Source organism: Cydia splendana, chromosome 7 (genome assembly GCF_910591565.1).
Source record: "Cydia splendana chromosome 7, ilCydSple1.2, whole genome shotgun sequence".
NCBI lineage: Eukaryota > Metazoa > Arthropoda > Insecta > Lepidoptera > Tortricidae > Cydia > Cydia splendana.
The window spans coordinates 11,206,122-11,218,361 of NC_085966.1; the positions used below are offsets into that span (position 1 = coordinate 11,206,122).

Below are 12,240 nucleotides of genomic sequence, written 5' to 3' on the forward strand. Positions count from 1 at the left end.
ACACTGGTGAATACAGTCCAACATTAGGCTCGAATGAGGTTCCTTAACTTGAGAACCGTAGAGACTTTTATTTATATATGAGTGTGTTATGTATGTCCTATATAGCCGTGCTCTTCAATTTTGTACGGCAGACTAATGTTTTCTATACAGACTACTAGAAATATTAAGTCAATAAAAAACCCTAAAACTCACTTGGGGGTTGCCAGACAGAAACTGGTTGAGGAAGTGCACGTACGGAGCCTCGTCGACCACTTCGTAGTATCGTATGTTCCCGTCACCCTTGCCCGCAAGGTAAACCTGGGGACCAATTTACAATACTATGTAATTATGTATTACCATTACGATATGGATGTAAATTGATTGACTGCGGTTTGCACCCCCCAACGGAACGGTGATGATATAAATGGATGATACATATACGCGTTTTAGGTATGAGGTTGTGTGCGTACAAACAAATGTTCCCATTTATCTCAATAAACGGTTTGACCGAGTCGCGGTTTTCTAAATAGGATATGTGATAGATATCACTTTGGCTCAGCTGCCTAAAGCTATTAGGTACCCCATATGAATAAAGCGCGCGGTTGTTTTATGCGATAAACGCGTGCGATCAACGGAATGTAGGAACTATGACATTTTACATTAGATAATCTAACACTACTACATATATTGTTTTACGCGGTAAACGCAGCGGTAAGCGCTTTGTCTTGCGTATTTTCATACATTCCGTGAACGCATGCGTTCAACGATGCGTTTATCATCGCATAAAACAACCGCGCGCTTAACTCACCATATTAGTATCATGGTCGTAGTAGGGGAACACGACGCCCGAAGAGCTATCGATGGTCTCACAGGCCAGAGGTTTCTCCAAGTTGTGCTGATCCCAGATGGCGTACTGCCGGTCACTGTAGCGAGAGAACCCTGTTGTCAGCACTCTGCCCGAGCTGCCGAGGAATGTGCACTTGGACGCTTTGGTGCCTAGGTGGCAAGGGCCTTCCTGTGGAGTAAAAAATACACGTTTAGCATCTGAAATTCGAATCGGATTGTGATGTGCTCTGATTGTTTATGGGAACGAAAATTTGCCAGCTAAGATTATTTAATTGACCTTCATAGACAATTCGATCTGAAATCATAGACTTTTAAACGACAATTTGCAAGAATTTTTCGTGAGTTCAGTTGAGACAAGGCACCGCCAAGCCCGCAACAACACAGACTGCATATATGTCCTGATGTTCTGTTAGATTGATTATCGGTCCAAAGCGCACTTATAACACAAAATCCTGATTAATGGAGTTTCATTTGACAATATTTACAGCTCTTACATATTTAGAAAACAAGTTATCCTACTTTATTCGCATCGAAGTAACTATCGCGTGTTACATACCCTGATGATGAGGCAAGGCACCGATTACTCCATTTGTTCTTTTTTTTGTTAGAAGAGATCCGTGTCAAGCAGTTCTTGCAGCTGATGTGCTAATCATGAATATGACGACATGCAGTATAGAAGTCACTGTGGCAATCCCCTGGCTTTTTGTACCGTCGGCGGAGGGCGATGCTTAGGTATCTATAGTCCGTACATCCACGATGACGCGCAGATTCGTCAAATCTATCCTTTCATAACATGACATTATGAGTCAAGGCACGCGTCATCGTGAATGACACGATCTATATACGAGAGGGAGAGTTCCAATTAGGCCTGTAGCTTTAGGCTAATATGATAAGTGCCTTACGGAAAGCACGATCCCGCTCCTCGGTTCAATGACTCGTAGCTTCTTGTCCTTGCACGTGGTAGCCAGTAGGGACCCGTCGCGGTTGAACGACATGCAGTAGATCACGTCGCTGTGACAGTCGATCACTTTCACCGCCTCGCCTTTGCCCACGTCCCAGACGAAGATCTGAAAGTGAGAGTTAGGTATGTGAGAACAAGGTATTGGTTAGAATGACACAGTTTATCACCAATTTTAGCAAGGAAATTGACCAGTTCAGAGCGGCCGCGTCTACGTCGCAGCTGTAATGACAGTGACACCACAGTAATGCAACCGCAGTTGCCATCCGAATGACACCTTTAAGGTTTTGGAGACAACTGAGCTGTATAAACGTGCGTAGGGAAACTTATTACGTGATTTCACAATATAGTAAGTTTGAGAGACGGCGCCATTTCGATACCAAAGTTGTACACTTTTGCAAAGCAAACATAAACATATAATAATATCGACGTCATACAGACGTCAAACATTAGCATATAATTATAATAGCCCCATGTCAGCAGCGTTTAGTGAGGATGTCATTACGATTGCACAAATTATTGTTCGAATAAGCACACCTTCTTTGGTTTTGGTTATGATAATTATGATTTTCATTTCACACTTTGAAACAGGCGTTTGTATTCTTTCTTGACAGACTTGACTTGAACAGATGTTTGACAAAACGCGTGCTTTCAAGATGTAACAAGAGTATATTAAAGGTCACATTAGGAGTTTCCAAAATTGTCGAAATCCCATCTTAGGAGTCTAAGAAAAGATCAAATATAGACACCACTGTTGTATCAGCTTATAGTCGGAGTTATGTTATAAATTGACCGATTAATTGAGTTGTTAAGGCTCAATTAATAACTGTCAAAATTGACTTCTTAGCTTTCTCCGACTAATTTGATGCCCGAAACAAATTCGCGAACAGTTGTACCTCGTTTCATATTGAATATAGATAACGGATTTCCAAACGGTTTTTCTCCTAATAGTAAGAACGTACCGTGGCACATCATTTAACTAAACGAGTAATCGCCCCATGCCGTCACGCGCGATTGTTGATTTGATGGTCGCGAGAACATTTCTAGACCGAATACATTGTTGATCATTATGCTTGTTTAATTGGTCTCTTCTATATAGGGGCTATTCGCCTTAGGAGCTTAGTCATAAAACACAACGTAGTTAATGGAGATACAACTTTTTTTGTACAATCTTTATTCACAATGGTACAAGAAATAGGATCTTTCTAAGTACGCATGATATATTCAAGCAAGGTCTAAAATATCGATGCGAACAATTTGCAAAAAAAAATACACCTTATGGTGAAAAAAAAAAACCGTATGAATATCTATATGATAAATGAATAGTTATTACCAGACATCGTAAATTTTATAGCATTTTTGGTGCAGGGAGTGGTGTTAACGGAAATGGTATAGATAGATAATTCCAACAGAAATGGTAAATAAAAGTTAATATTAACGTAATTAACGCTAGTTAATCATTAGGGTTGAAATTGTTTATACCAATTTCGTTAACACCACTCCGCTGCACCGAGAATGCTATATTTACGATGTCTGGTGGTAGGTAATAACCTATAATATCTTGACGGAACGCATTACTTGTATGTAATCAGACGTAATCAGACGTAATCAGTGCAATTGAAACTAAAAACTAATTTAATTCCTTCCGATTCGTCGTGCCCGAGCACTGAGCAGTCGTATTTGAGCAACTACACACAAAAGAAGAAGACTCTTCATACCTTTTTTAAATTGGCATATTTCATCAGTGAGCAAAACGGTTGGCTAGACTGACTTTTGTTGACACGAAATCTTACTTACCAAGTAGTCGAAGCCTGCGCTCAGCAAGATGTTTTCGGCGGTGGGGTGCCACTCGATGTACGCTACTCTGCGCTTGTGTCCGTGGAGTTCCACCAACCAATCTGTCAGATGCATGGAAAGACCGCCGTCGGGGATGTGCCATAATTTCACCTAGGACACAATAAAAAAACATATTACAAAAAAACCAAACTTATTACTTTTTTATTAGGTACAAAAAATATTATTACACGAAATATTATTCTGTTATTATATAAATTAAAACCGGGCAAGTGCGAGTCGGACTCGCGCACGAAGGGTTCCGTACATTAATGCAAAAGAACCGAAAAAAAAAATGCAAAAAAAAAAACGGTCACCCATCCTGACTGACCACGCCCGACGTTGCTTAACTTTGGTCAAAAATCACGTTTGTTGTATGGGAGCCCCATTTAAATCTTTATTTTATTCTGTTTTTAGTATTTGTTGTTATAGCGGCAACAGAAATACATCATGTGTGAAAATTTCAACTGTCTAGCTATCACGGTTCGTGAGATACAGCCTGGTGACAGACAGACAGACGGACGGACGGACGGACGGACGGACAGCGAAGTCTTAGTAATAGGGTCCCGTTTTACCCTTTGGGTACGGAACCCTAAAAAATAAGAATTATGAAAAACATTCATCCACAAACATTGATAACTTTAAAGGTGCTTTTGATTTATTAGCTGTTTTATAATTTTTCCTAAAAATACAACTTAAAATGCACTTAGAGAAATATTGATATGTTCCGTCAATATAACAGTTATAAAAATCCACTCAACTTGTAATCTAAACTAAGGTATTCGCAATTTTATTTCACTTTAAGATGTAGAGTACCTAGATCTTACACTGTGTCTTGAATAAATCTAGTATCAGCACGCACACATTTACTTATTGTTATGTGATAAAAACGTGTTCATTGAGTGTATATTGAATGAAAATCGTCAAAAGAAAAGCAGCATTGTGGCCAAACGATTCAATCGTATTGTTTAACGAGTTATGTCAATAAAAGAAAATGTTATTATAATCGCTGTTATTGATGTTTATTTTATTATATTGTTTACTATTGTGTTGTCTTAGTACTTGTATTGTGTATTGTGTGATTTGTCTCAGTGTTTTATGGGCTAAAAGCCTGAAATAAATGATATTTTATTTTATTTATAGCACACGTTACATTTTTATTGTTATTATGCCGACACAGGAAGAATGCATAACAGTTAATATTTATTTACGTTCAGTTCATAATTGTTAACACACAAAAGCTTCATCATCATCATCATCTCAGCCATAAGACGTCCACTGCTGAACATAGGCCTCCCCCTTGGACCTCCATACGTGCCGGTTGGAAGCGACCCGCATCCAGCGTCTTCCGGCGACCTTAACAAGATCGTCTGTCCATCTTGTGGGTGGACGTCCTACGCTGCGCTTGCTAGTCCGTGGTCTCCACTCGAGCACTTTTCGACCCCATCGGCCATCTTCTCTGCGTGCAATGTGGCCTGCCCATTGCCACTTCAGCTTGCTAATCCGGTGGGCTATGTCGGTGACTTTAGTTCGTCTACGGATCTCCTCATTTCTGATTCGATCACGTAGAGAAACTCCGAGCATAGCCCTCTCCATAGCTCGTTGAGCGACTTTAAGTTTTGAGATGAGGCCGATAGTGAAAGACCACGTTTCGGAGCCGTAAGTCATCACTGGTAACACACATTGATTAAAGACTTTCGTCTTGAGGCACTGAGGTATGTCGGACGAAAAGACATTACGTAGTTTCCCGAACGCTGCCCAACCGAGTTGGATTCGGCGGTTGACCTCTTTCTCGAACTCGGAGTAAATATCTATGGAGCGGCCATTAACAGGCGTTCCCCTCTGCAAAAAGATCGCGGCCGCCGGTCAAGGAGGTTATATAAAACTAGTTGCCACACGTCATACGCCATTCAGCAAACGTCAGTCTAAGCTGAATGATAGGAGCCGAAAATGCCGAATTGCAGCGTTTTCTCGTGCAAAATGAGATCGGAAACGTCTAGTCTACAAAAAGAACACGTTTCTTATCATATGTAAGTACTATTACATCTAAATATTATCAAATAGCGCATTAACTTTGCAAATAACTAAAAAACATTGTCAATCTGACAGTGATACCAGTGATATGATATTAGATCTAATTTAGGGTAATTCTAAAGAAGACTTTCTAAATATTAATTAGGTACGAGTAGAATTTCTAATAGGAAATATTATGCGAAACTCTGCGTAGGGGGCGCGACTACCACAATCCATCACAATCTGGGGGTCGGCCGCGGAACAAGAAAATTTAAATTTCGTTATCTAACCTCTATCACTATTGCATATTTGAGCGATAAAGAGAAAAGAGAAAATTTACTAGCTAGCTTAGTGCTACACTCTGGCGGCAGAACATTGCAGTAATATGCCCTATTTGCGTTGCTTTTTGTTATATATGACGTTCCATGGAAAAAGGTACCTTATGGCGGCCGGCGCTTACGTCGCATGGCGCCGCAATAATATTGGAGCGGCGTTAATAATAGCGTAATCGCCAACCCCCATAAGGTACCTTTACCCGTGGGACGTCACATATAATTTATGTAACACATTATTTTTATGTAACACCTTAGTTTCATATCAACCTAATCTATTTAATCAAATAAATAGATCTATATGAATAAAGAAAAGGGGGACGGGGGATCAAAAAGTAGTCGAAAACATCTCGCGTGATTTGTGCACAACCCCTAAATAACGTAAAATTACCGATACTCTTTTTTGAAAATTATTTTTTCCTTTAGTTTCTACATATAGCTGGTCAAGCAGATCTTGTCAGTAGAAAAAGGCGGCAAATTTGAAAAATGTAGGCGGGAAGGGATATCGACTCATAGAAAATTTGAATTTCGCGCCTTTTTTACTGACAAGATTTGCTTGACCAGCTATATATTTTTATTTAACATGTCAAACATTTTATTAATTTAAGGTATTTACGGCTGTCACTTTCCATAAATAGGCACTTTTAATTTATTACTCTGGTATCACCGTACCAATATTAGTGATGGGACACCATAAAAACCAATATCGGTAAAATCGATATAAACATAATGAATAATATACAGATGGTCATGATGCCTAGCGAACACCAGCCATATCGTACAAACCTCAAGGAGTGATATTCCTAGGCAGATGATGATCTGCCTAGTGACCACCAGCCATATCGTGCTAACTTCAAGGTGTGATATTCCTTAGCAGATCGTGAAACGCCGGCATGTCATGATCTGACTAGTGACCACCAGCCATACCGTTCAAACCTCAACATTTAGGCATATCGAATAAGTAGGATGTCCTAATTTTAACAAATGATAACCATTGAAATGGCTTGACAGCCTACTTATAGTACGTGTTTGGGTAGCGTATGATTTTAGTACCTACCTAGTACCTACGCATTCTGCTCCAAATGCCACATAGAATGCAGCACTAGCCGTGGCAAAAAATGCAAAAGGCAGATTATTAAATGGCGGCGTTTCATGATATGCCTAGGAATATCTCGATATGCCCGATTTTACGATCTACCGCCGATATATATACTAATTATCCCCTACTCAATATCCCTTAAATGACATCCTATGGCCGCGTTCCATCTCTGTCATCAGATCTGCATGCTCGATAGTATATTGCATTGCTTTCAGAAGTAAACCAACATGTAAAATATTAACTAATGAACTGATAATAAAAAATCATTCTATATCAGCTTGCAAGATTCGCCCTAAACAAATTGACAAACTATTAGAAATAACATCTAAATCATCATAAGTTAGTAAAATGCTGGTACAATGACTTGATATTGTATTATTATTATCATTGATAAAATCAGAAATTAAAATTCATTGTCAATTTTATCGACAATATTATCGGCGCGTCCCTCGCACTATCTAGGTTTACTTAGAACTGACGTCATCTCGTTCACGGACAGGGTTGTCTGTGTTTGTTCTTGTACTTGTGTGAATATAGTTTTTGCTAGTGTTTGATAATTTTGTCGTGTGCGTGTGTAGCGACGCATGCTAAAAATGCATTAGTGTTAACATTATTTGTGTGCGTTACCTCGTCCCCCGCGCCAAAAACGACAGAATTTTTCAGATAGAAATTAGTGCGCGTCTCTACTCCATAGATATTTACTCCGAGTTCTCGAAGTTGGACCTACCTAATTGGACTACTTGTCCTAGGCAGATGTACGAGTCAACAACTTCGAGTACCGAGTTCCCAACAGAGACTGGGATGGGCACAACATTGGCATTTGACATAAGTTTCGTCTTGTCCATGTTCATTTTCAAGCCCACCCGTTGTGAAACTCGGTTGAGGTCATCGAGCATCATGCTGAGTTCCTCCATCGACTTTGCCATGACTACGATATCGTCGGCAAACCGAAGGTGAGTGATGTATTCGCCGTTGATGTTGATGCCAAGTCCTTCCCATTCCAGGAGCTTGAAGGCGTCTTCCATTACGGCAGTAAACAGTTTCGGAGAGATAACGTCTCCCTGCCTTACGCCTCTTCGCAATGGAATCGCCCTCGTGCTCTGCTCCTGTACTCGGACCGACATGGTGGCGTTACTATACAAACACTTCAACACTTCGATGTACCGATAGTCAATATGGCATCGCTGAAGAGACTCAAGCACCGCCCATGTTTCCACCGAATCGAAGGCTTTCTCATAGTCCACAAACGCTAAGCATAATGGCAAGTTATACTCTTCGATCTTCTGTATAACTTGCCGCAGCGTATGGATGTGGTCTATGGTACTATAGCCTTTTCGGAAACCGGCTTGTTCGGGAGGCTGGAAGTCATCAAGTCTGTGTTCGAGACGGTTCGTGATGACCCTTGAAAACAGCTTATAGACATGGCTCAGAAGCGTGATGGGTCTGTAGTTCTTCAATAGGTTGTTATCACCTTTTTTGAAGAACAGCACCACCTCGCCTCTATTCCATGTTTCAGGCGTTATGCCCTCGGACAAGACGGAATTAAAGAGCTTCTGGAGGACTTTAAGTACCGGTGTTCCACCCGCTCTCAGAAGCTCTGAAGTGATTCCGTCTTTGCCCGGCGCCTTGTTGTTCTTAAGCTGCTTCAGGGCCATCCTAATCTCGTACAGACTGATGTCCGGGATATCTTCGGTATAATGTCGGGACAGCTTGGCTCTTGGATCTCCTACCAAGCTGTCAACGGGCTTTGCGATCGAAGTGTATAACTGTCCATAGAACCTCTCGATCTCACCTAAAACCTCCGCTTTGCTCGACGCTATGCTGCCATCTTCCCGTTTCAGCTTTGTCAGCTGGCTTTGCCCAATAGACTTGTCCTTTGCGAACACTTTGGAGCCTTGGTTTCGCTCAATAGTCTCTTTAATACGGTTAGTATTAAAGAGACGCAGATCATGTCGCAAGGACTTAGATATACGTCTATTGAGCTGCCTATATGACTCCGCGTCATCGGGAGACTGCAACTGTAGCGAGCGTCGTTCAGCCATGAGGTTTAAGGTTTGCTCGGTCAATTTCTGAGGTCTATCTTTACGGCGGGATCTAAAAAACTTAGACCCTACTGTGTGGACAGTTTCCACTAGCCCGTCGTTGATTTCGTCCACTGAAGCCAAGTTCTCTAGGCAAGCAAAGCGGTTAGAGAGCTCGAGTTGAAAGCTTTCGGGGTTTTGAACATAGGCTCGAGTAGGTCGGAGCGTAGACTTCATCAGGCTGGACCTTTCAAGTTTAATATTGATATTCAGTGTGCCTCTTACGATTCGGTGATCACTACCGGTCTTTACCCTGTTGATCACAGAGACATCACTGAATATCCGTTTCTTGTCGGTCATGATGAAGTCTATCTCGTTTCTCGTGGAACCGTCAGGACTCATCCAGGTCCATTTCCTGTGAGGCGGCTTCTGGAAGAAAGAGTTCATCATGAAGAGTTCCTCTCTCTCCAGAAAGTCGGCCAGCCTCTGACCCCTAGGGTTCCGTTGCCCATACCCAAATTGCCCCACTCTCAACTCATCCCCGCTCCTCTTGCCCAACTTTGCGTTGAAGTCCCCCATAACAACAGTAAAGTAGGTTTTAGAAGTATGTATGGCCCTACTTACGTCCTCATACATAGCTTCTACTTCATCATCGGAGTGTGACGAGGTCGGTGCGTATACCTGAATGACCTTCAGCGAATATCTTTTGGATACTCTGAGTATTAGGTATACCACCCTGCTCGACACACTGTCGATGGTTATTATGTTGTTTACGAGGGACTTGTGAACGAGAAACCCGACACCACCTTGGGACTGTTGGTCGCCCTCCCGGTGGTAGAGCAAGTTACCAGACTTCAGGGTTGTCGTGTCCTCCCCCTCTCTACGGACTTCGCATAACCCTACAATGTCCCAGTGTAACCTGCTCAGTTCCTCTTCCAGCTCGCAGATCTTTTCGTCAGTCCTCATAGTGCGTATGTTGTGTGTTACCAGGGCCAGTCGTCGTCGGGGCGGGTAGCCGGATCTTTGCCGGAGATTCTTAGCACCCCTGACCCCGCTAATGCCCTGACCGCTACCATAGCCAGAGCACCGGGGGTCGCCGGAACCTCGGGGCCGTGGTTCTATTGTGCTCATCATGATGGGGGGTGAATGCCATAATCGCCACGCTTGGCAGGCGGGTTGGCGATCGCAGTCGAGTACACCGAATTTGAGGGACGCTGCTGCCCGTCCACCGGTGGTCTTGGACGTAGTTTAAGGACATACCCGGGTCCTCTTGGACGTAGTTTAAGGACATACCCGGGTCCAAGCTTACTTATTGAAAAATGTGATAGATGAGTAATTATTACAAATAATTTAAAAACGTAGAAAACAATTACTTTGGCTAACCAATTAAAAACAACGATTAAAATACTTAAAAAACAGTAAATTGGTCAATCAGACCACCCCAGTAATGAGTACCCATTTACTAGCACATCGCAATTGTATGACTATGTGTGAAAAAAACAAAAAAGAATTGCGCAAGCTGAAATTAAGGTGCAGTCATTGGAACATTCGAAACACGAGGCAATGTTGTCGTTAAAGGGGATGTGAGGGTTCGAGATAAAGGCAGGGAAGGGTTGATAACACTTTACCTCGAGCACACATCCGAGTAGTTTTAAAATTGTTTTATAGAAAATGACATGCGTGAATGTTTGATGCAATTTATCGCGGTCAGCGTGTGTGCCGAGCTTGTGTTCCGTGCCCCTCAAGTAAGGGTAGGTACCTTAGTAGCGATCAGGCTTGACACGAGATTTGCCGCTCACGTACATTTGTTAACTTTGGACGCCTCGCTCGACTCTACTCAGTTTGTATATAAAGCGGCCAACGTAGGCATAGTTGTACGACGGTATTAGCACGCTTTACGTAAGTACAGTCGCCATCAGGCCCCAATTTCACCACGGTGACAGGTGCGACAATTGTAAAACATCACTGTTGCTTACGTCACAGGCATCTATGGGCTACGGTTACCGCTTACCATCGGCTTCAATTGTCACAAGAAACACGACAATTGTCACGAAACTCCGACATATAACTCATTGCCTGTCAAGAATTACCTACAATTCTTCTAAATCTTGGCAATTGTCAGAAACTTCGCAAGAGAAATATCTGTTTTTTTCCGATATACTAAATTTTTTTTAATAATACAATGATGGTGGCAAACAGGAATACGGCCCGCCCGATGGTAAGTGGTAACCGTAGCCCATGGATGCCTGTGACGTCAGCAACAGTGATTTTACAATTGTCGCACCTGTCACCGATGTGAAATTGGGGCCATATATATCGGAGCGGCCAAGGTGCTCACAAATATCTGAACATCAATCTCTATTGTCAAGGCGTTAGAGTGTGCGTACCTCGGCCGCTCTGATATATCTGATGGCGACTGTACAAAGCTTTTAAAAGAAAATATTAGACAAACTAACCGTGCAGTCATCGGAACACGACGCGATGATGTTGTCATTGAAGGGGTTCCACTTGATGTCGAGGACTGGGCCTTTGTGGCCCGTGACGCGGCTCGCGTTGAAGTCTAGGCGTCCGGTCTGAAAAAAGTAGTGTAAGTAAAGATGCAGCGAGATAAAAGATCGAGAGGTAATGTTGTGTTGGCGTCGAATTCGGCGAGCGTTACAGACGACTCACAAACTCATCTATACTCGAAACACTCAGAGGATTTCGACCAGTTAATCTCGAATAGGCTTTGTAACTACTAATTTCTTCTGTTACCACCGTTCGGCCTTATTACCTATTTCTTATAGTTTCCCTCACTGCCTCATTTTGATTAAACAAAACTCATGTAGTGAGGCCCTTATCGTAAGACTTGCTGTCAAGCGAGATTGATACCTAAGCACATCAGCCCTCGCAACATAAGTAGGTAGTGCGTGAGAAACAGCGAGTAGTAACTTATGTTATGACATATTTAACTACAAATCCAGTGATATAGCGAAGTTTTAATTAAATAAAGTTCGGCGCGGGAACGCCGCTGGTATTTTGGGGACGTTTGTGCCAGGTACTTACCGGATTAGGATATAGGTTTATGACGTATTAGTATGTTTATTTTTTGTGTTTGCTTTTAATTTTGACGATGCGTGTTGCGGTTGACATACGAGGGGTGTTCAAAATATTCTCGGT

The 12,240-nt window shown here is 42.1% G+C and overlaps 1 protein-coding gene across 2 annotated transcripts in view; it reads right to left on the reverse strand.

Annotated features, from left to right (window-relative positions):
- The window catches only part of LOC134792139 (coronin-2B-like), a 43,718-nt gene that overhangs the window by 16,727 nt on the left and 14,751 nt on the right, over positions 1-12,240 (reverse strand). For both annotated transcript variants that reach the window (XM_063763355.1, XM_063763356.1), the window contains 5 exons: positions 11,538-11,654; positions 3,581-3,730; positions 1,728-1,892; positions 788-994; positions 193-297 (listed from right to left, as the gene is read on the reverse strand). In XM_063763355.1, the coding sequence (XP_063619425.1) occupies positions 193-297; positions 788-994; positions 1,728-1,892; positions 3,581-3,730; positions 11,538-11,654 (744 nt within the window). The remainder of the gene's footprint in view (positions 1-192; positions 298-787; positions 995-1,727; positions 1,893-3,580; positions 3,731-11,537; positions 11,655-12,240) is intronic.